This window comes from Mustelus asterias, chromosome 21, assembly GCF_964213995.1.
Source record: "Mustelus asterias chromosome 21, sMusAst1.hap1.1, whole genome shotgun sequence".
NCBI classification, from domain to species: domain Eukaryota; kingdom Metazoa; phylum Chordata; class Chondrichthyes; order Carcharhiniformes; family Triakidae; genus Mustelus; species Mustelus asterias.
In genome coordinates, this window is record NC_135821.1 from 27,234,843 (window position 1) to 27,260,351 (window position 25,509).

A 25,509-nucleotide genomic window follows, 5' to 3' on the forward strand; every position below is an offset into this window, starting at 1 on the left:
TCCAATGCAATCCAATCGAAGTAACGGCATCTAATCCAATCCATTCCAATCCTATACAATCCAATTCAATCCAATCGAAGTAACGGCATCCAAACCAATCAAATCCAAACCAAGTAACGGCATCCAATCCAATCAAATCCAATCCAATGCAATCCAATCTAATCCAAGTAACGGCATCCAATCCAATCCAATCCAATCCAAGTAACGGCATCGAATCCAATGCAATCCAATCGAAGTAACGGCATCTAATCCAATCCATTCCAATCCTATACAATCCAATTCAATCCAATCGAAGTAACGGCATCCAAACCAATCAAATCCAAACCAAGTAACCGCATCCAATCCAATCCAATCGAATCCAATCCAATCAACTCCAACCTAATCCAATTAACGGCATCCAATCCAATCTAATCCAATCCAATCGAACACAATTCAAGTTACGGCATCCAATCCAATCCAATCCAATCCATGTAACGGCATCCAATCCAATCCAATCCAATCCAGGTAACGGCATTGAATCGAATCTCATCCAAATCCATTCCAATCCAATCCAATCCAAGTAACGGCATCCAATCCAATCCAATCCAATCCAGGTAACGGCATCGAATCGAATCTAATCCAAATCCAATCCAATCAAATCCAATCCAATGCAATCCAATCTAATCCAAGTAACGGCATCCAATCCAATCCAATCCAATCCAAGTAACGGCATCGAATCCAATGCAATCCAATCGAAGTAACGGCATCTAATCCAATCCATTCCAATCCTATACAATCCAATTCAATCCAATCGAAGTAACGGCATCCAAACCAATCAAATCCAAACCAAGTAACGGCATCCAATCCAATCCAATCCAATCCAATCCATGAAACGGCATCCAATCCAATGCAATACAATGCAATCCAATCCAAGAAAAGGCATCCAATCAAATCCAATCCAATCCAAGTAACGGCATCCAATCCAATCCAATCCATTCCAAGAAACCGCATCCAATCCAATCCAATCCAATCCAAGTCACGTCATCCAATGCTATCCAATCCAATCCAATCCAAGTAACCGCATCCAATACAATCCAATGCAATGCAATCCAATCCAAGTAACGGCATCCAATCCAATCCAATCCAATCCAATCCAAGTAACGGCATCCAATCCAGTCCAATCCAATCCAATCCAATCGAAGTAACGGCATCCAATCCAATCCAATCCAATAGAAGTAACGGCGACCAATCCATTCGAATCCAATCCAATCCAATCCACTCCAAGTAACGGCATCCAATCCAATCCAATCCAATCCAGTCCAATCCAATCCAATCCAAGTAACCGCAACCAATCCATTCCAATCCAATCCAATCCTAGTAACGGCATCCAATCCAATCCAATCCAATTCAATCCAAGTAACGGCATCCAATCCAATACATTCCAATACAAGACAATCCAATTCAATCCAATCGAAGTAACGGCATCCAAACCAATCAAATCCAATTCAAGTAACGGCATCCAATCCAATCCAATCCAATCCAATCCAATCCAATCCATGAAACGGCATCCAATCCAATGCAATCCAATGCAATCCAATCCAAGTAACGGCATCCAATCCAATCCAAGTAACGGCATCCAATCCAATCCAATCCAATCCAATCCAAACCAATCCAATCCAAGAAACCGCATCCAATCCAATCCAATGCAATCCAATACAATCCAAGTAGCGGCATCCAATCCAATCCAATCCAATCCAATCCATTCCAATCCAAGTAACGGCATCCAATCCAATCCAATCCAGTCCAATCCAATCCAATCGAAGTAACAACATCCAATCCAATCCAATCCAATCGAATCGAAGTAACGGCTACCAATCCATTCGAATCCAATCCAATCCAATCCACTTCAAGTAACGGCATCCAATCCAATCCAATCCAATACAATCCATGTAACGGCATCCAATCCAATCCAATCCAATCCAAGTAACGGCATCCAATCAAATCCAATTGAATCCAATCTAATCCAAGTAACCGCATCCAATCCAATCCATTCCAAGTAACGGCATCCAATCCAATCCAGTCCAATCCAATCCAATCCAAGTAACCGCAACCATTCCATTCCAATCCAATCCAATCCAAGTAACGGCATCCAATCCAATACAATCTAATTCAATCCAAGTAACGGCATCCAATCCAATCCAATCCAATCCAATCAAATCCAATCCAATCCAAGTAACGGCATCCAAACCAATCCAATCCAATCCAATCCTCTCCAATCCAAGTAACGGCATCCAATCCAATCCAATCCAATCCAAGTAACGGGATCCAGTCCAATCCAATTCAATCCAATCCAATGCATTCCAATCCAATCGAAGTAACGGCATCCAATCCAATCCTTTCCAATTCAATCGAATCCAATTCAATCCAATCGAAGTAACCGCATCCAAACCAATCAAATCCAATCCAAGGAACGGCATGCAATCAAATCCAATCCAATCCATGTAACGACATCCAATACAATGCAATCCAATGCAATCCAATCCAAGTAACGGCATCCAATCCAATCCAATCCAAGTTACGGCATTCAATCCAATTCAATCCAATCCAAGTAACCGCATCCAATCCAATCCAATCCAATCCAAGTCACGGCATCCAATCCTATCCAATCCAATCCAATCCAAGTAACCGCATCCAATCCAATCCAATCCAAGTAACGGCATCCAATCCAATCCAATCCACGTAACGGCATCCAATCCAATCCAATCCAATCCTGTCCAATCCAATCCAATCCAATCCAAGTAACCGCAACCAATCCATTCCAATCCAATCCAATCCTAGTAACGGCAACCAATCCAATCCAATCCAATCCAAGTAACGGCATCCAATCCAATCCAATCCAATCAAATCCAATCCAATCCAAGTAACGGCATCCAATCCAACCCAATCCAATCCAATCCAATCCAATCCTATCCAATCCAAGTAACGGCATCCAATCCAATCCAATCCAATCCAATCCAATCCAATCCAATCCAATCCAATCCAATCCAATCCAATCCAATCCAATCCAATCCAGGTAACGGCATCCAATCCAATCCAATACAAGTAACGGGATCCAATCCAATACAATCCAATCCAATCCAATGCAATCGAATCCAAACCAAGTAACGGCATCCAATCCAATCCAATCCACGTAACGGCATCCAATCCAATCCAATCCAATCCAATCGAAGTAACGGCATTCAATCCAATCCATTCCAATCCAATACAATCCAATTCAATCTAATCGAAGTAACGGCATCCAAACCAATCAAATCCAATCCAAGTAACGGCATCCAATCCAATCCAATCCAAGTAACGGCATCCAATCCAATCCAATCAAATCCAAGTAACCGCATCCAATCCAATCCAATCCAATCCAAGTCACGGCATCCAATCCTATCCAATCCAATCCAATCCAAGTAACCGCATCCAATCCAATCCAATCGAATCCAATCCAATCCAATCATCTCCAACCTAACCCAATTAACGGCATCCAATCCAATCCAATCCAATCCATGTAACGGCATCCAATCCAATCCAATCCAATCCAATCCAGGTAACGGCATCGAATAGAATCTAATCCAAATCCAATCCAATCCAATCCAATCCAAGTAACGGCATCCAATCCAATCCAATCCACTCCAATCCAAGTAACGGAATCCAACCCAATCCAATACAATCCAATCCAATCCAATCCAAGTAACGGCAGCCAGTCCAATCCAAGTAACGGCATCCAATCCAATCCGATCCAAGTAACGGGATCCAATCCAATCCAATCCAATCCAATCCAGTCCAATCCAATCCAATCCAATCCAAGTAACCGCAACCAATCCATTCCAATCCAATCCAATCCTAGTAACGGCAACCAATCCAATCCTATCCAATCCAATCCAACTAACGGCATCCAATCCAATCTAATCCAATCAAATCCAATCCAATCCAAGTAACGGCATCCAATCCAATCCAATCCTATCCAATCGAAGTAACGGCATCCAATCCAATACAATCAAATCCAAGTAACGGCATCCAATCTAATCCAATCCAATCCGAGTAACGGGATCCAGACCAATCCAATCCAATCCAATCCAATCCAATGCAATCCAAGTAACGGCATCCAATCCAATCCAATCCAATCCCATCCAATCCAAGAAACGGGAACCAGTCCAATCCAATCCAATCCAATCCTATCCAATGCAATCCAATCCAATCCAAGTAACGGCATCCAATCCAATACAATCCAATTCAATCCAATCGAAGTAACGGCATCCAAACCAATCAAATCCAATCCAAGTAATGGCATCCAATCCAATCCAATCCAATCCAATCCAATCCATGAAACGGCATCCAATCCAATGCAATCCAATGCAATCCAATCCCCGTAACGGCATCCAATCCAATCCAATCCAATCCAAGTAACGGCATCCAATCCAATCCAATCCAATCCAAGAAACCGCATCCAATCCAATCCAATCCAATGCAAGTCACGGCATCCAATCCTATCCAATCCAATCCAATCCAAGCAACCGCATCCAATGCAATCCAATGCAATCCAATCCAATCCGAGTAACGGCATCCAATCCAATCCAATCCAATCGAATCCAATCCAAGTTACGGCATCCAATCCAATCCAATCCAACCCAATCCAATCCAATCGATGTAACGGCATCCAATCCAATCCAATCCAATCCAATCGAAGTAACGGCTACCAATCCATTCGAATCCAATCCAATCCAATCCACTCCAAGTAACGGCATCCAATCCAATCCAATCCAATACAATCCATGTAACGGCATCCAATCGAATCCAATCGAATCCAATCTAATCCAAGTAACCGCATCCAATCCAATCCATTCCAAGTAACGGCATCCATTCCAATCCAATCCAATCCAGTCCAATCCAATGCAATCCAAGTAACCGCAACCAATCCATTCCAATCCAATCCAATCCAAGTAACGGCATCCAATCCATTCCAATCCAATTCAATCCAAGTAACGGCATCCAATCCAATCCAATCAAATCAAATCCAATCCAATACAAGTAACGGCATCCAAACCAACCAATCCAATCCAATCCTCTCCAATCCAAGTAACGGCATCCAATCCAATCCAATCCAATCCAAGTAACGGCATCCAATCCAATCCAATCCAATACAAGTAACGGGATCCAGTCCAATCCAATCCAATCCAATGCATTCCAATCCAACCGAAGTAACGGCATCCAATCCAATCCATTCCAATTCAATCGAATCCAATTCAATCCAATCGAAGTAACCGCATCCAAACCAATCAAATCCAATCCAAGTAACGGCATCCAATCCAATCCACTCCATGTAAAGACATCCAATCCAATGCAATCCAATGCAATCCAATCCAAGTAACGGCATCCACTCCAATCCAATCCAATCCAAGTAACGGCATCCAATCCAATCCAATCCAATCCAAGTAACCGCATCCAATCCAATCCAATCCAATCCAAGTCACGGCATCCAATCCGATCCAATCCAATCCAATCCAAGTAACCGCATCCAATCCAATCCAATCCAAGTAACGGCATCCAATCCAATCCAATCCAAATAACGGCATCCAATCCAATCCAATCCAATCCTGTCCAATCCAATCCAATCCAATCCAAGTAACCGCAACTAATCCATTCCAATCCAATCCAATCCTAGTAACGGCAGCCAATCCAATCCAATCCAATCCAAGTAACGGCATCCAATCCAATCCAATCAAATCCAATCCAATCCAAGTAATGTAAGGGAAATTGTATTAGATATTGTATGAGCTAGGTATGAAATTCAGATTCACAGGTTTTAGTGAAATGATATAGCAGATTTAGGTGAGTAGTGAGATGGGTATATAACCTAAAATAACTTCGTGTGACCAAATATAATCAAGTGTAGTCGATATGATCAAAGTGGAGAAACTAGAGAAGTAATATAGCAATCACTAATTAAGGAAAGCAGACAATAGTCACTTAAGAAAACAAGGAAGACTGCTCGGTGGTTCAACTTAATAGTGGACTATAAACCAGCAGAGAGAATGTCTTTTCTGCTAAACACATTAGTGGACCATAAATCAGCAGGGGGATGTCTTTTCTTCTAAACACATTCGCCTTAGCTTACAAAACCACGATTATTGTACAAACAGAAAAGTTCAGATAAGAGCAAGAGTTATAACCACCATGGTTTAAGAGACAACGAGATATAACAGGGAGCGACCAATTGCAAAGAAAACAGATAAAGGGTCAACTAAAACTAATGGTGGCCAAAGAAAGATAGGGCTGTAGGGTAAGATAACAACCAAGGACAGGCTGTAAAAGGGAGAGGAGGATCTTGAGATATGAGGCTGAAATGTACATAAAAGAGTGTAAGCCCAAGGGCTCTTTGGAGTGTTCCGGACGTTCCCGACTTTATCTCTTGTGCTGAGAAATAAAGTCTATTGCTTGGAAGATCGCTGCTCAGACTCTCTGTTTTAATTGATGTGAATAAATTGTCGTCCTGGAGAACCACGACAAAATTGGCGCTGCTTAGCAGGGTTGGTGAGAGATCGCCCAGAAAAGCATCTGGAAGGAGTGGCGGAGACGGTGGTCCAACCGGAACCGAGAGGTCCCCAGCCGGCCTTCTGTCAACAAGGTAAGCAGACTTGCATGCATGTAAATCCTTGTTGTCAGAAAGGGGTTTTCTCGAGGCCCGGTGCGCCCGGCTCTCTGCTGGTCCTGGATCTCCCCAACCCAAAAAGATATCCTGCACAGGTAAAACCAAATTGTGTAAAAATTTTTGAGAGACTGAGTCTGATCTGAAGAGCAGAATTTTTGCATGCAAAAGCGCGCTGCGAATACTGTATTGTCTGTGAATGGGTAAAAAGTGAGACGGGAAAAAGGCTGAAAGCTAAAGTAATGCAATTAGGTTAAGTCGAGCGGTTTGGAGCGGGTTTTTCAGGTCACGACTTGCCCAGAAGAGAGTAAGTGTGGGAAAACCTGCCAGTCCAAACCTACCCAGGACCTCGGGTAAGGGACGTCAACCGAGAGGGAGAGAGATCAGTGAGAGATCGCTCTCTGACCTAGTACAGTAGTCAAAAGCACAGGAGTGGATTTTAACCACAGGAAAGGGGAGTAGCAGCTAGAATAGAGGAAGTAAAAGACCAATTTGAACAAACTGGTCTGAGGTAACAGCGTGGAGAACAGAAATAAGAGGAGAGTCGGAATATAGGTAGGGTAATAACTAACAACTTGGAAAGATTACCCTGACAAAACTGCCTGGTGACAAGATTGAAAATAACTAATCTTTGAATAATATCAAAAACGGAAGCAACACTGGATTGGAAAAAGATTACACACATAATTAACTTAGAGGAGATAAAGAATGAGTGGCCGTATGTAAATTGGGAAAGAGTAGTCGATAGGAATTGGATAGACGAAATAAAATTGGAAACCCTAGAGAAATTAATAAAGGGATCTGACCGATACAGGATTCTTATACACATAGACGAGCAAGTGAAAACCCACTACCCTCTGGCCCGGGAGAGGAAGATAGTGCCGGGACAGGGGACTACGGGGAAGTGGATATCAGGACCCCGGTTAGAATTACAGATAGTGGCAAAATAAATCCAAAGGAAAGGTAAACAGGGGACTGAGCACGGAAAAACAATACAGCAAGTAATAATCACTGTGATACCTAACTCTGACAGATTAAGTGACAAAAATTGCGACAGTGATCCAAAAAGACGAGTAATGGCGCACCAAGTTAAGACACCAGTGGAGATATTAGGGGATAAGTTCCCAGCCCTTAGGGGAGATATAGAACACGTCTCTAAAAAATGGGCCAAAAGAACAAATAAGACCAATACACAGTGGCCGGAGGAAGGCACATGGTCCATAGAGAGGTGTGAGGACCAGAAGGGAATGATAAAGAACTATAAGATTAAGGATAAAACGAGCAAAAGAAGGGAAAAGCGAGAAAAGGAGTTAGAGATATTAGCCCTATTCCAACAAGAAGGGAAAGAGAGAAGAGGGGTATGGAGGGGAGGTAGAATGCAGATGCCAGTACAACTTGAGGAAAAAGCAAAATTGGAAGATCCAAACGTAGCCCCACCCCCATACTTAGAGAAACAGAGCTCCACGGGACTGTACCCAGTTATATCAGGCACAATGAATTTTGAGGGAGAATATGACATAGAACAGATGACGAAGGAGGGAAGGGCACAAAGGGAGAGAGAAAAGAGACAAGATATAGAGAGATGGAAGGAGAAACAGAAGAGAGTAGTGAAGACGAAGGGAGGCAATCAATGTTAGGGGTGCAAAGAAAATCAAGGCGGGAAAGGCACCCACCTGTAAAGTTTCCAGATGTGGATAGGAGAGGGAAAAGGGTATTCCCGGTGATTCTGAAGGGTGGCAGACCGCAGTATATCCCTTGGTCAGGTCAGGATTTGCCTAATTTAATTAATGAATTACCCAATATTTTGGATGGGGCTGGAAGGTGGATTGGACAGTTGGAGGCAGGGATGGTGGGAAAAAGGATGGCACTGGGCGACATCAAAGCTCTCCTGACAAAGGTGCTAGGAATGGACCAAATGGCGGAAGTAATGAGACGTGCTGGCATCCCGACCGCAGCTTATGACCCAGCGGTGGATGGGACACTAATGGACCAGTACCGCCAAGTCATCTGGCAGGCACTGCGGGATATGTACCCCAATCGAATGGATGTAAAAACCCTAAAGGGAGAGCCACTGGGTGAGGAGGAGAATGCAGCGGTGTATGTGGAGAATCAATTAAAAAGGTGGAGAAGGGACACGGAGAGGGACATTCTAATAGACCCACTGACCAACTCCATGTTCCGGGCTGCAATCCTAGAGGGCTTGCCAGCCCCAGCTAAGACAAGGCTGGAGGAAGTGGTGGGCTTGGACTCAAAAAATTACCGAGAGTTTGTGGATTATGTTGCCCATGCAGTAGAGAGACATCGCAAAGATGAAAAGAATGCAGACAAACAGCTGAAGGAGGTACAACGTAAACTCCTTCAGGCACAGTTGGAGGAGATCAAAAGCAAGGATAAACTGAAGGCAAAAGAGGATCTCGCACCCAGAAAAATAGCACCAATGATGGTGGAGCAAAAGCCAGAGGAAATACCTGCACTAATCAAAGGGGGGAGCGGAGATGGAGGCCAGCCCGTCATAACCTATAACATTTCTGCCTTCCCACTGTCCATGAACCCAGGAGCCTATGGCCTAAATTATCAAAACCCATACGCCCTGCAAAGTCAGACTGACTGGAATAGAAATGGGAAAGGACAGGGAGGTGGTAGGCCACCCTATCAGAATCAGAGAGGACAGGGACAGGCTAATCATCAGACTCCGAGACAGGGACCACTGCCTGGCCCTTCAGGTGTGTGTTGGGGGTGCGGGGAGGCAGGGCACATAAAAAGGAATTGCCCGCGGAATTTCCCCAGACAGGGAGAAAACCAGCAGCAGACAGGCCAACAACTGATCCAAGGATCGCCAAACAGCATCCCGATGTCTCAAGGGCCGGGAAACCATCAGAATTCCCCATAGGGAGGCCCAGAGAACCCCGAAATGGTAGGACAGTACGTACAGATAACAGAAACTGCAGAGCAGGAACCTATAGTTAACGTTAGAGTAGGAGGGATCGAGGTCCCCATGATGATAGACACCGGCGCCACATGTACGTGCATGCAAACGAAGTATGCGGATCACTTACCATTGTCAAACCAGTTTGTAAAAACTGTGGGGTTCTCGGGGAAAGTAACATTAGCTCGAATGACGACGCCGGTGCCTGTTACCATTGGAAATAAGACAACCCATGTACCTATTTTAGTATGTGATAAAACTCCTTTAAATCTATTGGGAAGGGATGCAATCCTAGGTTTAGGACTGAAATTAGAATGCACTGAACAAGGAATTGATTTGATGGGAATGTATCCACTTGAAATACCAGGAAAGGAAGGGGTTAATGTATCTTGGTTGGGAGATATAGAGGAACAAGTTAAAAAACAGATATGGGAAGTTTGGGGAAAGCTTATAAACACTTGGGTTCCACAAGCCAAATGGCCAAGAACAGAATTACACAGTACAATGATATTTGATGAAGGGCAGGAACCTGAGATACAGGAGAAATGGGAAAGGGAGGCAGGACGAGAACAGGAAATAAAGTCAGGAAGTATTTTAATCGGACTAGAGGGAGTAGCCCTCACCATTGTTAGGAATGAATGGGTTAACAAATGGTTCTCTGTATCTGGGGCGGAGCCACATGTCACATTGAAAGTGAATCCGGGATACAGATCAAAAGACCTAGGGCCAATGGTGTTGAGAGCACAAGATTTAGAATTTGTCCAGACAGACAATGTAGATATTTGGACGTCCAGCAATGGACAAATGACGAAAATAATTTTGGATGTTAAAATGCTTGGGAAACCGAAGCAGATAACAATAGGAGTGCAAATCGAGAAACAGGAACTGGAGTGGAGAGAGAGGTTAGAGCAGGATTTGAACTCCCTCCCGCAGGAGTTGTGGTCCAGACAGGACACGGATGTAGGGAGGGTCAAAAACGCTAATCCAGTTGAAGTCAGATTAAAGACAGGATGCCAGGGGCCGTATAGGCCGCAATACCCAATCAAGACAGAAGCAATTGAAGGAATTAGAGGGACGATTAAGGGATTGATAGAAGCAGGGGTATTAAAAGAAACCCGGAGCAGGTGTAATACACCGCTACTACCAGTGAAAAAGGCGGACGGAGAAAAATGGAGATTGGTGCATGACCTAAGGGCGATTAATGAGGTAGTGGAAGATATGCCAGTAGAAGTCCCAAACCCTTATACCTTGTTGACAAATATACCACCTGAAAGTAGATGGTTTACTGTAATAGACTTATGTTCGGCATTTTTTAGTGTGCCACTAGCTCAAGAAAGTCAGTATCTCTTTGCATTTACGTACGAGGGGAAACAATACACATACAATAGGATGCCCCAAGGATTTAAACATTCCCCACATGTATTCAATCAGGTGTTGAGAGCAGATTTAGAAGGAATACAGTTGGAAGGAACACTAATACAATATGTGGATGATTTATTATTATGCACAGGAACACAAGAACAGTGCAGGAAGGATAGTTTAAAACTATTGGAAAGACTAGCAGAAGGGGGCCATAAAGTTTCCAGGAAAAAGCTGCAGCTGTGCCAGAAAAAGGTAGAATACTTGGGAAGAGAAATATCAGCAGGACAGAAGGAGATAGCTTCACAGCAAATAGAAGCAGTACTAAAAGTTCCGAAACCACAGACGGTGGGACAAATTATGACATTTTTGGGAATGACAGGATTCAGTTCAGAATGGGTGGAAAGCTATGCCGAAAAAACGCAGGCACTACGAAAGATAATGAAGGAGGCAGGGTGTGACGAATTAAAAGCCAAACTAAAATGGGATAAAGATGCTTCAGACGCATTTGAGAATATAAAGAGAGAAATGGCACAGGCACCAGCCTTGGCTTTACCGACCTATGACAAACCCTTTGACTTATTTGTGAGTAACAGAGAAGCCGGATTTGCTACAGCAATGTTAATGCAGGAAAATTGCAAGGGGAGACGAAGGCAGGCTGTAGCATATTACAGTACCAAGCTAGACGACGTAGCAATGGGATACCCTCCGTGCTATCAAGGCCTGGCAGCAGCTTGGTGGGCGTACGAAAAGGCAGCTACGGTCACAATGGGATATCCGATAAACATACATGTATACCATAAGGTAGCTGAATTGATTGAGCAAGGAAAATTTGTGCTGACACCTGCTAGGATCCATCATTATCGAATGCTAACTACATTTCCAGATATCACGATAATAAAGTGCAACAGAGTAAATCCAGCTGATTACATGCCATTACCTCATGAAGGAGAAGAACATGAATGCTTAAGAGAAGCAAAAACATTTATGAAACTGAGAAAAGATTTAAGAGCAGAGGGACTAGTGACAGAAGGGAAAAGGATACTGTATGTAGATGGCTCATGTTACAGGGATCACTTAGGAAACCACGCAGGCTATGCCATAGTTGAACAGAAAGGGGAAACACTTGAAGTCATAGAAGCAGAGAAATGTGAACAGCCCTGTTCAGCCCAACTGGCAGAGCTTAAAGCATTGACCAGAGCATGTGAGCTAGCAAACGGGGAAGCATTGGAAATTTATACTGATTCGGCCTATGCCCACGGGGTCTGCCATCTGTTTGGGGCAATATGGAAGCAAAGGGGATTTATGAAAAGCGGAGGAGGACCAATACAACACGAAGGTCAAATCAGGGCTTTAATAAGGGCCATGATGGGTCCAAGGGAATTAGCCATAATTAAGTGTCAGGCGCATAAAAAGGGAGCAGACAGCATCACACAGGGAAACACCAAAGCCGACAAGGCAGCTAAAGAAGCGTCAGGATGCATTGAGGCTACGATAGCCCCAGTAGAAATAGCAAGGCCGCACCCAGGGCCAGGTACGGGGGATATCGAACCTCACATCACATTAGAGGATGTAGCACAGTTACAGGAGGAAACCTCTGTAGCTGAAAAGGCAATGTGGAAAGATAGAGGAGCACTACAGGGACAACAGGACAGGATATGGAGAAATGGGGAGGGATTAGTCATAGCACCCACATCATTACTAACCGTACTAATTAGCGAAGCGCATGGAGTGGACCACTGTGCAAGAGGAGAAGTGGCTAGAAAGATCAAGAAGGAAGGATTCTGGTCACCATACCTGCAAAACTCGATTGACTACATACTGAGTCAGTGTGAGGTGTGTGCTCAGAATAACATCAGGAAGGGCATTACTGCCCCAATAGGGCATATACCCATTCCTGAAGGACCATTTAAACATCTATGCATGGACTATGTGGATATGGGAAAGGTGGTGAGGGGGAAAAGATACATGTTAGTGATTATTGATAGATTCAGCAGATGGATAGAAGCAACGCCATCCAAAGATCAAGGATCTGGAACGGTGATTAACTTCCTGTCAAAAGAAATTATCCCAAGATTTGGCATACCCACGCAATTAAGTTCAGACAATGGATCTGCTTTTATAGGAAGGGCACTGAGAGAGACACTCTCGGCACTCCGAATAAAGCAGAAGTTTGGATGCGTATATCACCCTCAATCCCAAGGAATGGTGGAGAGAGCAAACGGGACCCTTAAGGCTAAAATAAGCAAAATTTGCAGTGAAACAGGGAAAAACTGGATAGATGCTCTGCCATTGGCTCTAATGCAATACAGGAGTCAGGAAAACAGAATCACACATTTGAGCCCACATGAAATGATGACAGGAAGAGTAATGCCGGTACCTAAGATCAGGGGATCAGGAGGTCCTACGCTAGAATGTTTAGATCAAAGCACAAAAGAATATATACAACAATTAACTGTTATACATAGAACTATATTTGAACAGGAAAAAGCCAAGGAGGAGGAGAATCCGGTAACAGAACATCAGATCAAACCTGGAGATCGAGTATACATCAGAAAGTTCCGGAGACGTTGGAACGAACCGAGACGAGAAGGACCGTTTGAAGTCACCAAAGTGTCTCCCACGGCGTTGCAAGTAGAAGGCAGTACACTGTGGTATCACTTGAACCATTGTACCAGAAAGGTACCAGGGGTGGGGGAGAGAAGGGAAATTGAAGAAGTACACAGAGTGGACAGAAGTGATAGCGAGGAAGAAATAGAAATACACGGGGAGAATCGTGGGGAGGAGGAACAGAGCCAAGGAAGAACAAAAAGAATAGAGGATGATGAAAGTAGTTCTGTACATGAGCTGGCTGATGATACAAATGCCCAGCCTGAGCCTATTAGTCAAGGTGCCGAGGGAGGTGAGGACAGGGAAGGGGCCCCATTCCCCACCTGGGAGTTGGAAACTATTTCCCTTAGGAACTTCCGTGACCCATAGAAAAGGAGAATGGGATACAGAAGACATAAGGGTGCAAAATCAGGAAGATAGAGTATTAAGACGAACAAAACGTGAACGATTAGTGAGCACAAATACTATTTGGGAAAAAGCGCAGAAAAACAAATGGTGGAAATGGGCTAAGTATACAGGTCAGAGAAACAGTGATGGGAAAGAGTGTGTAGTATGTGCATCAGAGAAACCTAACACCCAAGTAACTGATATACCATGGGGATCAGGAGACTGTAGAACCAGGAAACAAAGCTGGAGAAAGGAAAATTGCCGTCCATATACCACATATATACGGTATCATATGATAGGGAATCGGAACTACTCGTATGAGAAGATAGACTGTTCCGGATCCGCATGTGATAACCTTTGTAAAGGTGAGTCGCCGTTGTGTCAATACCACTGCATCCTGTTTGCTGGGGTAAAAAAGGGCATCTACAACTTGACCCACAGATGTCCAAAGTGGCTAAAAACGGCAGTGGACGCGGTCCCAAAGGAATGGAGTGTAGAGCCCAACTTACAAATCCAAGATTGCTATTGGAGGGAAAGTAGCACAGGAAGTAGTGTGGGAAATTACACAGGAGAGTGTGAAAGGATTTGGAATATAACCGATGCTCTTAATCTGATCATCTCAGGAGGGGGATGGGCACCCCCTCCTTATGTGTTAGACTATCAAGAAAATCAACTGGCCGATCTCTGGTGGCTTTGTGGCCCGGAGAAAGGGCTATTGGCAAAATTACCACAGAATTGGAAGGGACTATGTGCCCGAGTTATACTTGCCCAGAGCACTGTGATACTACCGGTGGAAAGAAAAATTAAATCACAAAAAGTTAAGAGGGCATATACCCCTGACCCTACGATAAAATTGGACGCAATCGGACAGCCCCGCGGCATCCCGAATGAGTTCAAAGCTAGGAACGAAATAGCTGCAGGGTTTGAATCCCTCTTTGTTTGGATCACACCCAGCAAGAATACTGAGTGGATCAATTACATCTATTATAATCAGCAGAGGTTTATTAATTATACGAATGATGCCCTGGAGGCCTTAGGAGAGCAGTTGGATGCGACCAGCAAAATGGCGTGGCAAAATCGACAGGCGTTAGATTGGCTCCTGGCAGAGAAAGGAGGGGTGTGTGTTATGTTTGGGGATCAGTGCTGCACATTTATCCCTAATAACACTAATCCAGAGGGGTCATTTACACAAGCCATGAATAAGTTAAGAAATCTTAAGAAAGAAGTGAAAGAAAATGCTGGGTTTGGGCATGAGGTATGGAGTTGGCTGGACAGAATATTAGGAAGATGGGGGGCGTGGTTTGCCAAAGCTGGAGCTGTAGCAATCGCAACAATAATCATTCTGGGATTGATATTTTGTTGTTTTTTACCCGCCCTGAGATCCTTCCTTACCAGAATGGCAGCGCGGCAGATGGTGACGCGGGTGCTAAGCAGCTCACGCTCGAGAGAAAAAACAGAGGAATGGGAAAATCTTGAGCCGCCCCTGCTGAGTGGATTCACAATGACCTTGGTCGAAGTTGAAACTCGTCACTCTGTAAAATAACTACAATAGTGGAAGATCACCTTGTGACAACAATAGCACCTTGCTGAAGTCCGCACGAAACCAGGAGAACTTAGTCTGTACACAGGAATCAGTCTTTTTCCCTTCCCTAGACAAGAGTGGGAAGGTTTTTGGCTGATGACTGTCAGGGGCAGGCAATCTGGAGGAGCAACCCAAAAATCAGAACCGGGATAGACAAATTATGATAAAGTTAGAATAGGGACACTGATCCCTGACCAAAATAGTCGGCTCCTCCACATCGCCTGCAAAAAGTGATTAAAATAAAATACAAATGGGATTGAGCAAGGGGATTATTTGAACTTGATAATTGGGATGAGGCTAGGGAAGCCTCAAAGGGGGGATTGTAAGGGAAATTGTATTAGATATTGTATGAGCTAGGTATGAAATTCAGATTCACAGGTTTTAGTGAAATGATATAGCAGATTTAGGTGAGTAGTGAGATGGGTATATAACCTAAAATAACTTCGTGTGACCTAATATAATCAAGTGTAGTCGATATGATCAAAGTGGAGAAACTAGAGAAGTAATATAGCAATCACTAATTAAGGAAAGCAGACAATAGTCACTTAAGAAAACAAGGAAGACTGCTCGGTGGTTCAACTTAATAGTGGACTATAAACCAGCAGAGAGAATGTCTTTTCTGCTAAACACATTAGTGGACCATAAATCAGCAGGGGGATGTCTTTTCTTCTAAACACATTCGCCTTAGCTTACAAAACCACGATTATTGTACAAACAGAAAAGTTCAGATAAGAGCAAGAGTTATAACCACCATGGTTTAAGAGACAACGAGATATAACAGGGAGCGACCAATTGCAAAGAAAACAGATAAAGGGTCAACTAAAACTAATGGTGGCCAAAGAAAGATAGGGCTGTAGGGTAAGATAACAACCAAGGACAGGCTGTAAAAGGGAGAGGAGGATCTTGAGATATGAGGCTGAAATGTACATAAAAGAGTGTAAGCCCAAGGGCTCTTTGGAGTGTTCCGGACGTTCCCGACTTTATCTCTTGTGCTGAGAAATAAAGTCTATTGCTTGGAAGATCGCTGCTCAGACTCTCTGTTTTAATTGATGTGAATAAATTGTCGTCCTGGGGAACCACGACAGTAACGGCATCCAATCGAAGCCAATCCAATCCAATCCAATCCTATCCAATCCAAGTAACGGCATCCAATCCAATCCAATCCAATCCAATCCAATCCAGGTAACGGCATCCAATCCAATCCAATCCAATCCAATACATGTAACGGGATCCAGTCCAATCCAATCCAATCCAATCCAATCCAATGCAATCCAATCCAATCCAAGTAACGGCATCCAATCCAATCCAATCCACGTAACGGCATCCAATCCAATCCAATCCAATCCAATCGAAGTAACGGCATTCAATCCAATCCATTCCAATCCAATACAATCCAATTCAATCTAATCGAAGTAACGGCATCCAAACCAATTAAATCCAATCCAAGTAACGGCATCCAATCCAAACCAATCCATGAAACGGAATCCAATTCAATGCAATCCAATGCAATCCAATCTAAGTAACGGCATCCAATCCAATCCAATCCAATCCAAGTAACGGCATCCAATCCAATCCAATCCAATCCAAGTAACCGCATCCAATCCAATCCAATCCAAGTCACAGCATCCAATCCAATCCAAGCCAATCCAATCCAAATAACCGCATCCAATCCAATCTAATCCAATCCAATCGAACACAATCCAAGTTACGGCATCCAATCCAATCCAATCCAATCCAATCCAGTCCAATCCAATCCAATCCAATCCAATCCAAGTAACCGCAACCAATCCATTCCAATCCAATCCAATCCTAGTAACGGCAACCAATCCAATCCTATCCAATCCAATCCAAGTAACGGCATCCAATCCAATCCAATCCAATCCAATCATATCCAATCCAATCCAAGTAACGGCATCCAATCCAATCCAATCCAATCGAATCCTATGCAATCCAAGTAACGGCATCCAATCCAATCCAATCCAATCCAATCCAAGTAACGGCATCCAATCTAATCCAATCCAATCCAATCCAAGTAACGGGATCCAGTCCAATACAATCCAATCCAATGCAATCCAATGCAATCCAAGTAACGGCATCCAATCCAATCCTATCCAATCCCATCCAATCCAAGAAACGGGAACCAGTCCAATCCAATCCAATCCAATCCAATCCAATGCAATCCAATCCAATTCACGTAACGGCATCCAATACAATCCAATCCAATCCAAGTAACGGCATCGAATCCAATCCAATCCAATCCAATCCAAGAAACCGCATCCAATCCAATCCAATCCAATGCAAGTCACGGCATCCAATCCTATGCAATCCAATCCAATCCAAGTAACCGCATCCAATGCAATCCAATGCAATCCAATCCAATCCAAGTAACGGCATCCAATCCAATCCAATCCAATCCAATCCAATCCAAGTAACGGCATCCAATCCAATCCAATCCAATCCAATCGATGTAACGGCATCCAATCCAATCCAATCCAATCCAATCGAAGTAACGGCTACCAATCCATTCGAATCCAATCCAATCCAATCCACTCCAAGTAACGGCATCCAATCCAATCCAATCCAATACAATCCATGTAACGGCATCCAATCCAATCCAATCCAATCCAAGTAACGGCATCCAATCAAATCCAATCGAATCCAATCTAATCCAAGTAACCGCATCCAATCCAATCCATTCCAAGTAACGGCATCCAATCCAATCCAATCCAATCCAGTCCAATCCAATCCAATCCAAGTAACCGCAACCAATCCATTCCAATCCAATCCAATCCAAGTAACGGCATCCAATCCAATCCAATCCAATTCAATCCAAGTAACGGCATCCAATCCAATCCAATCTAATCCAATCCAATCCAAGTAACGGCATCCAAACCAATCCAATCCAATCCAATCCTCTCCAATCCAAGTAACGGCATCCAATCCAATCCAATCCAATCAAAATAACGGCATCCAATCCAATCCAATCCAATCCAAGTAACGGGATCCAGTCCATTCCAATCCAATCCAATCCAATCCAATGCATTCCAATCCAATCGAAGTAACGGCATCCAATGCAATCCATTCCAATTCAATCGAATCCAATTCAATCCAATCGAAATAACCGCATCCAAACCAATCAAATCCAATCCAAGTAACGGCATCCAATCCAATCCAATCCAATCCAATCCATGTAACGACATCCAATCCAATGCAATCCAATGCAATCCAATCCAAGGAACGGCATCCACTCCAATCCAATCCAATCCAAGTAACGGCATCCAATCCAAGTAACCGCATCCAATCCAATCCAATCCAATCCAAGTCACGGCATCCAATCCTATCCAATCCAATCCAATCCAAGTAACCGCATCCAATACAATCCAATCCAAGTAACGGCATCCAATCCAATCCAATCCAAATAACGGCATCCAATCCAATCCAATCCTGTCCAATCCAATCCAATCCAATCCAAGTAACCGCCACCAATCCATTCCAATCCAATCCAATCCTAGTAACGGCAACCAATCCAATCCAATCCAATCCAAGTCACGGCATCCAATCCAATCCAATCCAATCAAATCCAATCCAATCCAAGTAACGGCATCCAATCCAACCCAATCCAATCCAATCCAATTCTATCCAATCCAAGTAACGGCATCCAATCCATTCCAATCCAATCCAATCCAATCCAATCCAGGTAACGGCATCCAATCCAATCCAATACATGTAACGGGATCAAGTCCAATCCAATCCAATCCAATCCAATCCAATCCAAGTAACGGCATCCAATCCAATCCAATCCACGTAACGGCATCCAATCCAATCCAATCGAAGTAACGGCATTCAATCCAATCCATTCCAATCCAATACAATCCAATTCAATCTAATGGAAGTAACGGCATCCAAACCAATCAAATCCAATCCAAGTAACGGCATCCAATCCAATCTAATCCAAACCAATCCATGAAACGGCATCCAATTCAATGCAATCCAATCCAAGGAACGGCATCCAATCCAATCCAATCCAATCCAAGTAACGGCATCCAATCCAATCCAATCCAAGTAACCGCATCCAATCCAATCCAATCCAATCCAAGTCACGGCATCCAATCCAATCCAATCCAATCCAATCCAAGAAACCGCATCCAATCCAATCTAATCCAATGCAATCGAACACAATCCAAATTACGGCATCCAATCCAATCCAATCCAATCCAAGTAACGGCATCCAATCCAATCCAATCCAATCCAATCCAGTCCAATCCAATCCAATCCAATCCAAGTAACCGCAACCAATCCATTCCAATCCTAGTAACGGCAACCAATCCAATCCTATCCAATCCAATCCAAGTAACGGCATCCAATCCAATCCAATCCAATCAAATCCAATCCAATCCAAGTAACGGCATCCAATCCATTCCAATCCAATCAAAGTAACGGCATCCAATCAAATCGAATCCAATCCAATCCAAGTAACGGGATCCAGGCCAATACAATCCAATCCAATCCAATCCAATGCAATCCATGTAACGGCAACCAATCCAATCCTATCCAATCCCATCCAATCCAAGAAACGGGAACCAGTCCAATCCAATCCAATCCAATCCAATCCAATCCAATCCAATGCAATCCAATCCAATCCAATCGAAGTAACGGCATCCAATCCAATCCATTCCAATCCAATACAATCCAATTCAATCCAATCGAAGTAACGGCATCCAATCCAATGCAATCCAATGTAATCCAATCCAAGTAACGGCATCCAATCCAATGCAATCCAATCCAAGTAACGGCATCCAATACAATCCAATCCAATCCAATCCAAGAAACCGCATCCATTCCAATCCAATCCAATCCAAGTCACGGCATCCAATCCTATCCAATCCAATCCAATCCAAGTAACCGCATCCAATGCAATCCAATGCAATCCATGTAACGGCATCCAATCCAATCCAATCCAATCCAAGTAACGGCATCCAATCCAATCCAATCCAATCCAATCCAATCGAAGTAACGGCATCCAATCCAATCCAATCCAATCCAATCGAAGTAACGGCTACCAATCCATTCGAATCCAATCCAATCCAACCCACTCCAAGTAACGGCATCCAATCCAATACAATCCAATACAATCCATGTAACGGCATCCAATCCAATCCAATCCAATCCAAGTAACGGCATCCAATCAAATCCAATCGAATCCAATCTAATCCAAGTAACAGCATCCAATCCAATCCATTCCAAGTAACGGCATCCAATCCAATCCAATCCAATCCAGTCCAATCCAATCCAATCCAAGTACCCGCAACCATTCCATTCCAATCCAATCCAATCCAAGTAACGGCATCCAATCCAATCCAATTCAATCCAAGGAACGACATCCAATCAAATCCAATCCAATCAAATCCAATCCAATCCAAGGAACGGCATCCAAACCAATCCAATCCAATCCAATCCTCTCCAATCAAAGTAACGGCATCCAATCCAATCCAATCCAAGTAACGGCATCCAATCCAATCCAATCCAAGTAACGGGATCCAGTCCAATCGAATCCAATCCAATCCAATGCATTCCAATCCAATCGAAGTAACGGCATCCAATCCAATCCATTCCAATTCAAGCGAATCCAATTCAATCCAATCGAAGTAACCGCATCCAAACCAATCAAATCCAATCCAAGTAACGGCATCCAATCCAATCCAATCCAATCCAATCCATGTAACGACATCCAATCCAATCCAAGCCAATCTAAGTAACCGCATCCAATCCAATCCAATCCAATCCAAGTCACGGCATCCAATCCTATCCAATCCAATCCAAGTAACCGCATCCAATCCAATCCAATCCAAGTAACGGCATCCAATCCAATCCAATCCAATCCAAATAACGGCATCCAATCCAATGCAATCCAATCCTCTCCAATCCAATTCAATCCAATCCAAGTAACCGCAACGAATCCATTCCAACCTAATCCAATCCTAGTAACGGCAACCAATCCAATCAAATCCAATCCAATCCAAGTAACGGCATCCAATCCAACCCAATCCAATCCAATCCTATCCAATCCAAGTAACGGCATCCAATCCAATCCAATCCAATCCAATCCAATTCAATACAAGTAACGGCATCCAATCCATTCCAATCCAATCAAATGCAATTCAATCCAGGGAACGGTATCCAAACCAATCCAATTCAATCCGATCCTCTCCAATCCAAGTAACGGCATCCAATCCAATCCAATCCAATCCAATCCAAGTAACGGCATCCAAACCAATCCAATCCAATCCAAGTAACGGGATCCAGTCCAATCCAATCCAATCCAATCCAATACAATGCATTCCAATCCAATCGAAGTAACGGCATCCAATCCAATGCATTCCAATTCAATCGAATCCAATTCAATCCAATCGAAGTAAGCGCATCCAAACCAATCAAATCCAATCCAAGTAACGGCATCCAATCCATGTAACGACATCCAATCCAATGCAATCCAATCCAAGTAACGGCATCCACTCCAATCCAATCCAATCCAAGTAACGGCATCCAATCTAATCCAATCCAATCCAAGTAACCGCATCCAATACAATCCAATCCAATCCAAGTCACGGCATCCAATCCAATCCAATCCAAGTAACGGCATCCAATCCAATCCAATCCAATCCAATCCAAGTAACGGCATGCAATCCAATCCAATCCAATCCTGTCCAATCCAATTCAATCCAATCCAAATAACCGCAACCAATCCATTCAAATCCAGTCCAATCCTAGTAACGGCAACCAATCCAATCCAATCCAATCAAGTCCAATCCAATCCAAGTAACGGCATCCGATCCAACCCAATCCAATCCAAACCTATCCTATCCAATCCAAGTAACGGCATCCAATCCAATCAAATCCAATCCAATCCAAGTAACGGCATCCAAAACAATCCAATCCAATCCAATCCTCTCCAATCCAAGTAACGGCATCCAATGCAATCCAATCCAATCCAATCCAAGTAACGGCATCCAATCCAATCCAATCCAAGTAACGGGATCCAGTCCAATCCAATCCAATCCAATCCAATCCAATCCAATACATTGCAATCCAATCGAAGTAACGGCATCCAATCCAATCCATTCCAATTCAATCGAATCCAATTCAATCCAATCGAAGTAACCGCATCCAAACCAATCAAATCCAATCCAAGTAACGGCATCCAATCCAATCCAATCCAATCCATGTAACGACATCCAATCCAATGCAATCCAATGCAATCCAATCCAAGTAACGGCATCCACTCCAATCCAATCCAGTCCAACTAACGGCATCCAATCCAATCCAATCCAATCCAAGTAACCGCATCCAATCCAATCCAATCCAATCCAAGTCACGGCATTCAATCCTATCCAATCCAATCCAATCCAATCCAAGAAACCGCATCCAATCCAATCCAATCCAATCCAAGTCACGGCATCCCATCCTATCCAATCCAATCCAATCCAAGTAACCGCATCCAATGCAATCCAATGCAATCCAATCCAATCCAAGTAACGGCATCCAATCCAATCCAATCCAATCCAAGTAACGGCATCCAATCCAATCCAATCCAATCCAATCGAAGAAACAGCTACCAATCCATTCGAATCCAATCCAATCCAACCCACTCCACGTAACGGCATCCAATCCAATCCAATCCAATACAATCCATGTAACGGCATCCAATCCAATCCAATCCAATGCAAGTAACGGCATCCAATCAAATCCAATCGAATCCAATGTAATCCAAGGAACCGCATCCAATCCAATCCATTCCAAGTAACGGCATCCAATCCAATCCAATCCAATCCAGTCCAATCCAATCCAATCCAAGTAACCGCAACCAATCCATTCCAATCCAATCCAATCCAAGTAACGGCATCCAATCCAATCCAATCCAATTCAATCCAAGTAACGGCATACAATCCAATCCAATCCAATCAAATCCAATCCAATCCAAGGAACGGCATCCAATCCAATCCAATCCAATCCAATCCAATCCAATCCTCTCCAATCCAAGTAACGGCATCCAATCCAATCCAATCCAATCCAAGTAACGGCATCCAATCCAATCCAATCCAATCCAATGCATTCCAATCCAATCGAAGTAACGGCATCCAATCCAATCCATTCCAATTCAATCGAATCCAATTCAATCCAATCGAAGTAAGCGCATCCAAACCAATCAAATCCAATCCAAGTAGCGGCATCCAATCCAATCCAATCCATGTAACGACATCCAATCCAATGCAATCCAATCCAAGTCACGGCATCCACTCCAATCCAATCCAATCCAAGTAACGGCATCCAATCCAATCCAATCCAATCCAAGTAACCGCATCCAATCCAATCCAATCCAATCCAAGTCACGGCATCCAATCCTATCCAATCCAATCCAATCCAAGTAACCGCATCCAATCCAATCCAATCCAAGTAACGGCATCCAATCCAATCCAATCCACTCCAATCCAAATAACGGCATCCAATCCAATCCAATCCAATCCTGTCCAATCCAATTCAATCCAATCCAAGTAACCGCAACCAATCCATTCCAATCCAATCCAATCCTAGTAACGGCAACCAATCCAATCCAATCCAAACAAATCCAATCCAATCCAAGTAACGGCATCCAATCCAACCCAATCCAATCCAATCCTATCCAATCCAAGTAACGGCATCCAATCCAATCCAATCCAATCAAATCCAATCCAATCCAAGTAACGGCATCCAATCCAATCCAATCAAATCCAATCCAATCCAAGGAACGGCATCCAAACCAATCCAATCCAATCCAGTCCTCTCCAATCCAAGTAACGGCATCCAATCCAATCCAATCCAATCCAAGTAACGGCATCCAATCCAATCCAATCCAAGTAACGGGATCCAGTCCAATCCAATCCAATCCAATCCAATCCAATCCAATGCATTCCATTCCAATCGAAGTAACGGCATCCAATCCAATCCATTCCAATTGAATTCAATCCAAGTAACGGCATCCAATCCAATCCAGTCCCATCAAATCCAATCCAATCCAATCCAATCCAATTCAATCCAAGTAACGGCATCCAATCCAATCCAATCCAATCAAATCCAATACAATACAAGGAACGGCATCCAAACCAATTCAATCCAATCCAATCCTCTCCAATCCAAGTAACGGCATCCAATCCAATCCAATCCAATCCAAGTCACGGCATCCAATCCTATCCAATCCAATCCAATCCAAGTAACCGCATCCAATACAATCCAATTCAAGTAACGGCATCCAATCCAATCCAATCCAATCCAAATAACGGCATCCAATCCAATCCAATCCAATCCTGTCCAATCCAATCCAATCCAATCCAGGTAACCGCAACCAATCCATTCCAATCCAATCCAATCCTAGTAACGGCAACCAATCCAATCCAATCCAATCCATGTCACGGCATCCAATCCAATCCAATCCAATCAAATCCAATCCAATCCAAGTAACGGCATCCAATCCAACCCAATCCAATCCAATCCAATCCTATCCAATCCAAGTAACGGCATCCAATCCATTCCAATACAATCCAATCCAATCCAATCCAATCCAATCCAGGTAACGGCATCCAATCCAATCCAATCCAATCCAATACATGTAACGGGATCCAGTCCAATCCAATCCAATCCAATCCAATCCAATCGAAGTAACGGCATCCAATCCACTCCAATCCACGTAATGCATCCAATCCAATCCAATCCAATCCAATCCAATCGAAGTAACGGCATTCAATCCAATCCATTCCAATCCAATACAATCCAATTCAATCTAATGGAAGTAACGGCATCCAATCCAATCCAATCCAATCCACGTAACGGCATCCAATCCAATCCAATCCAATCCAATCCAAGTAACCGCATCCAATCCAATCCAATCCAATCCAAGTCACGGCACCCAATCTAATCCAATCCACTCCTAGTAACCGCATC

General features: G+C 43.5%; 1 protein-coding gene across 1 annotated transcript; it reads left to right on the top strand.

Moving 5' to 3' along the window:
• The first annotated feature begins 13,761 nt into the window (after positions 1–13,761).
• Positions 13,762–16,559, top strand: LOC144508938 (uncharacterized). Its single transcript, XM_078237151.1, has 2 exons — positions 13,762–16,123; positions 16,173–16,559. Exon 1 carries the CDS (start codon positions 13,780–13,782, stop codon positions 15,496–15,498), a length of 1,719 nt encoding a protein of 572 aa, XP_078093277.1. The 5' UTR covers positions 13,762–13,779; the 3' UTR covers positions 15,499–16,123; positions 16,173–16,559.
• Positions 16,560–25,509: the final 8,950 nt, after the last annotated feature.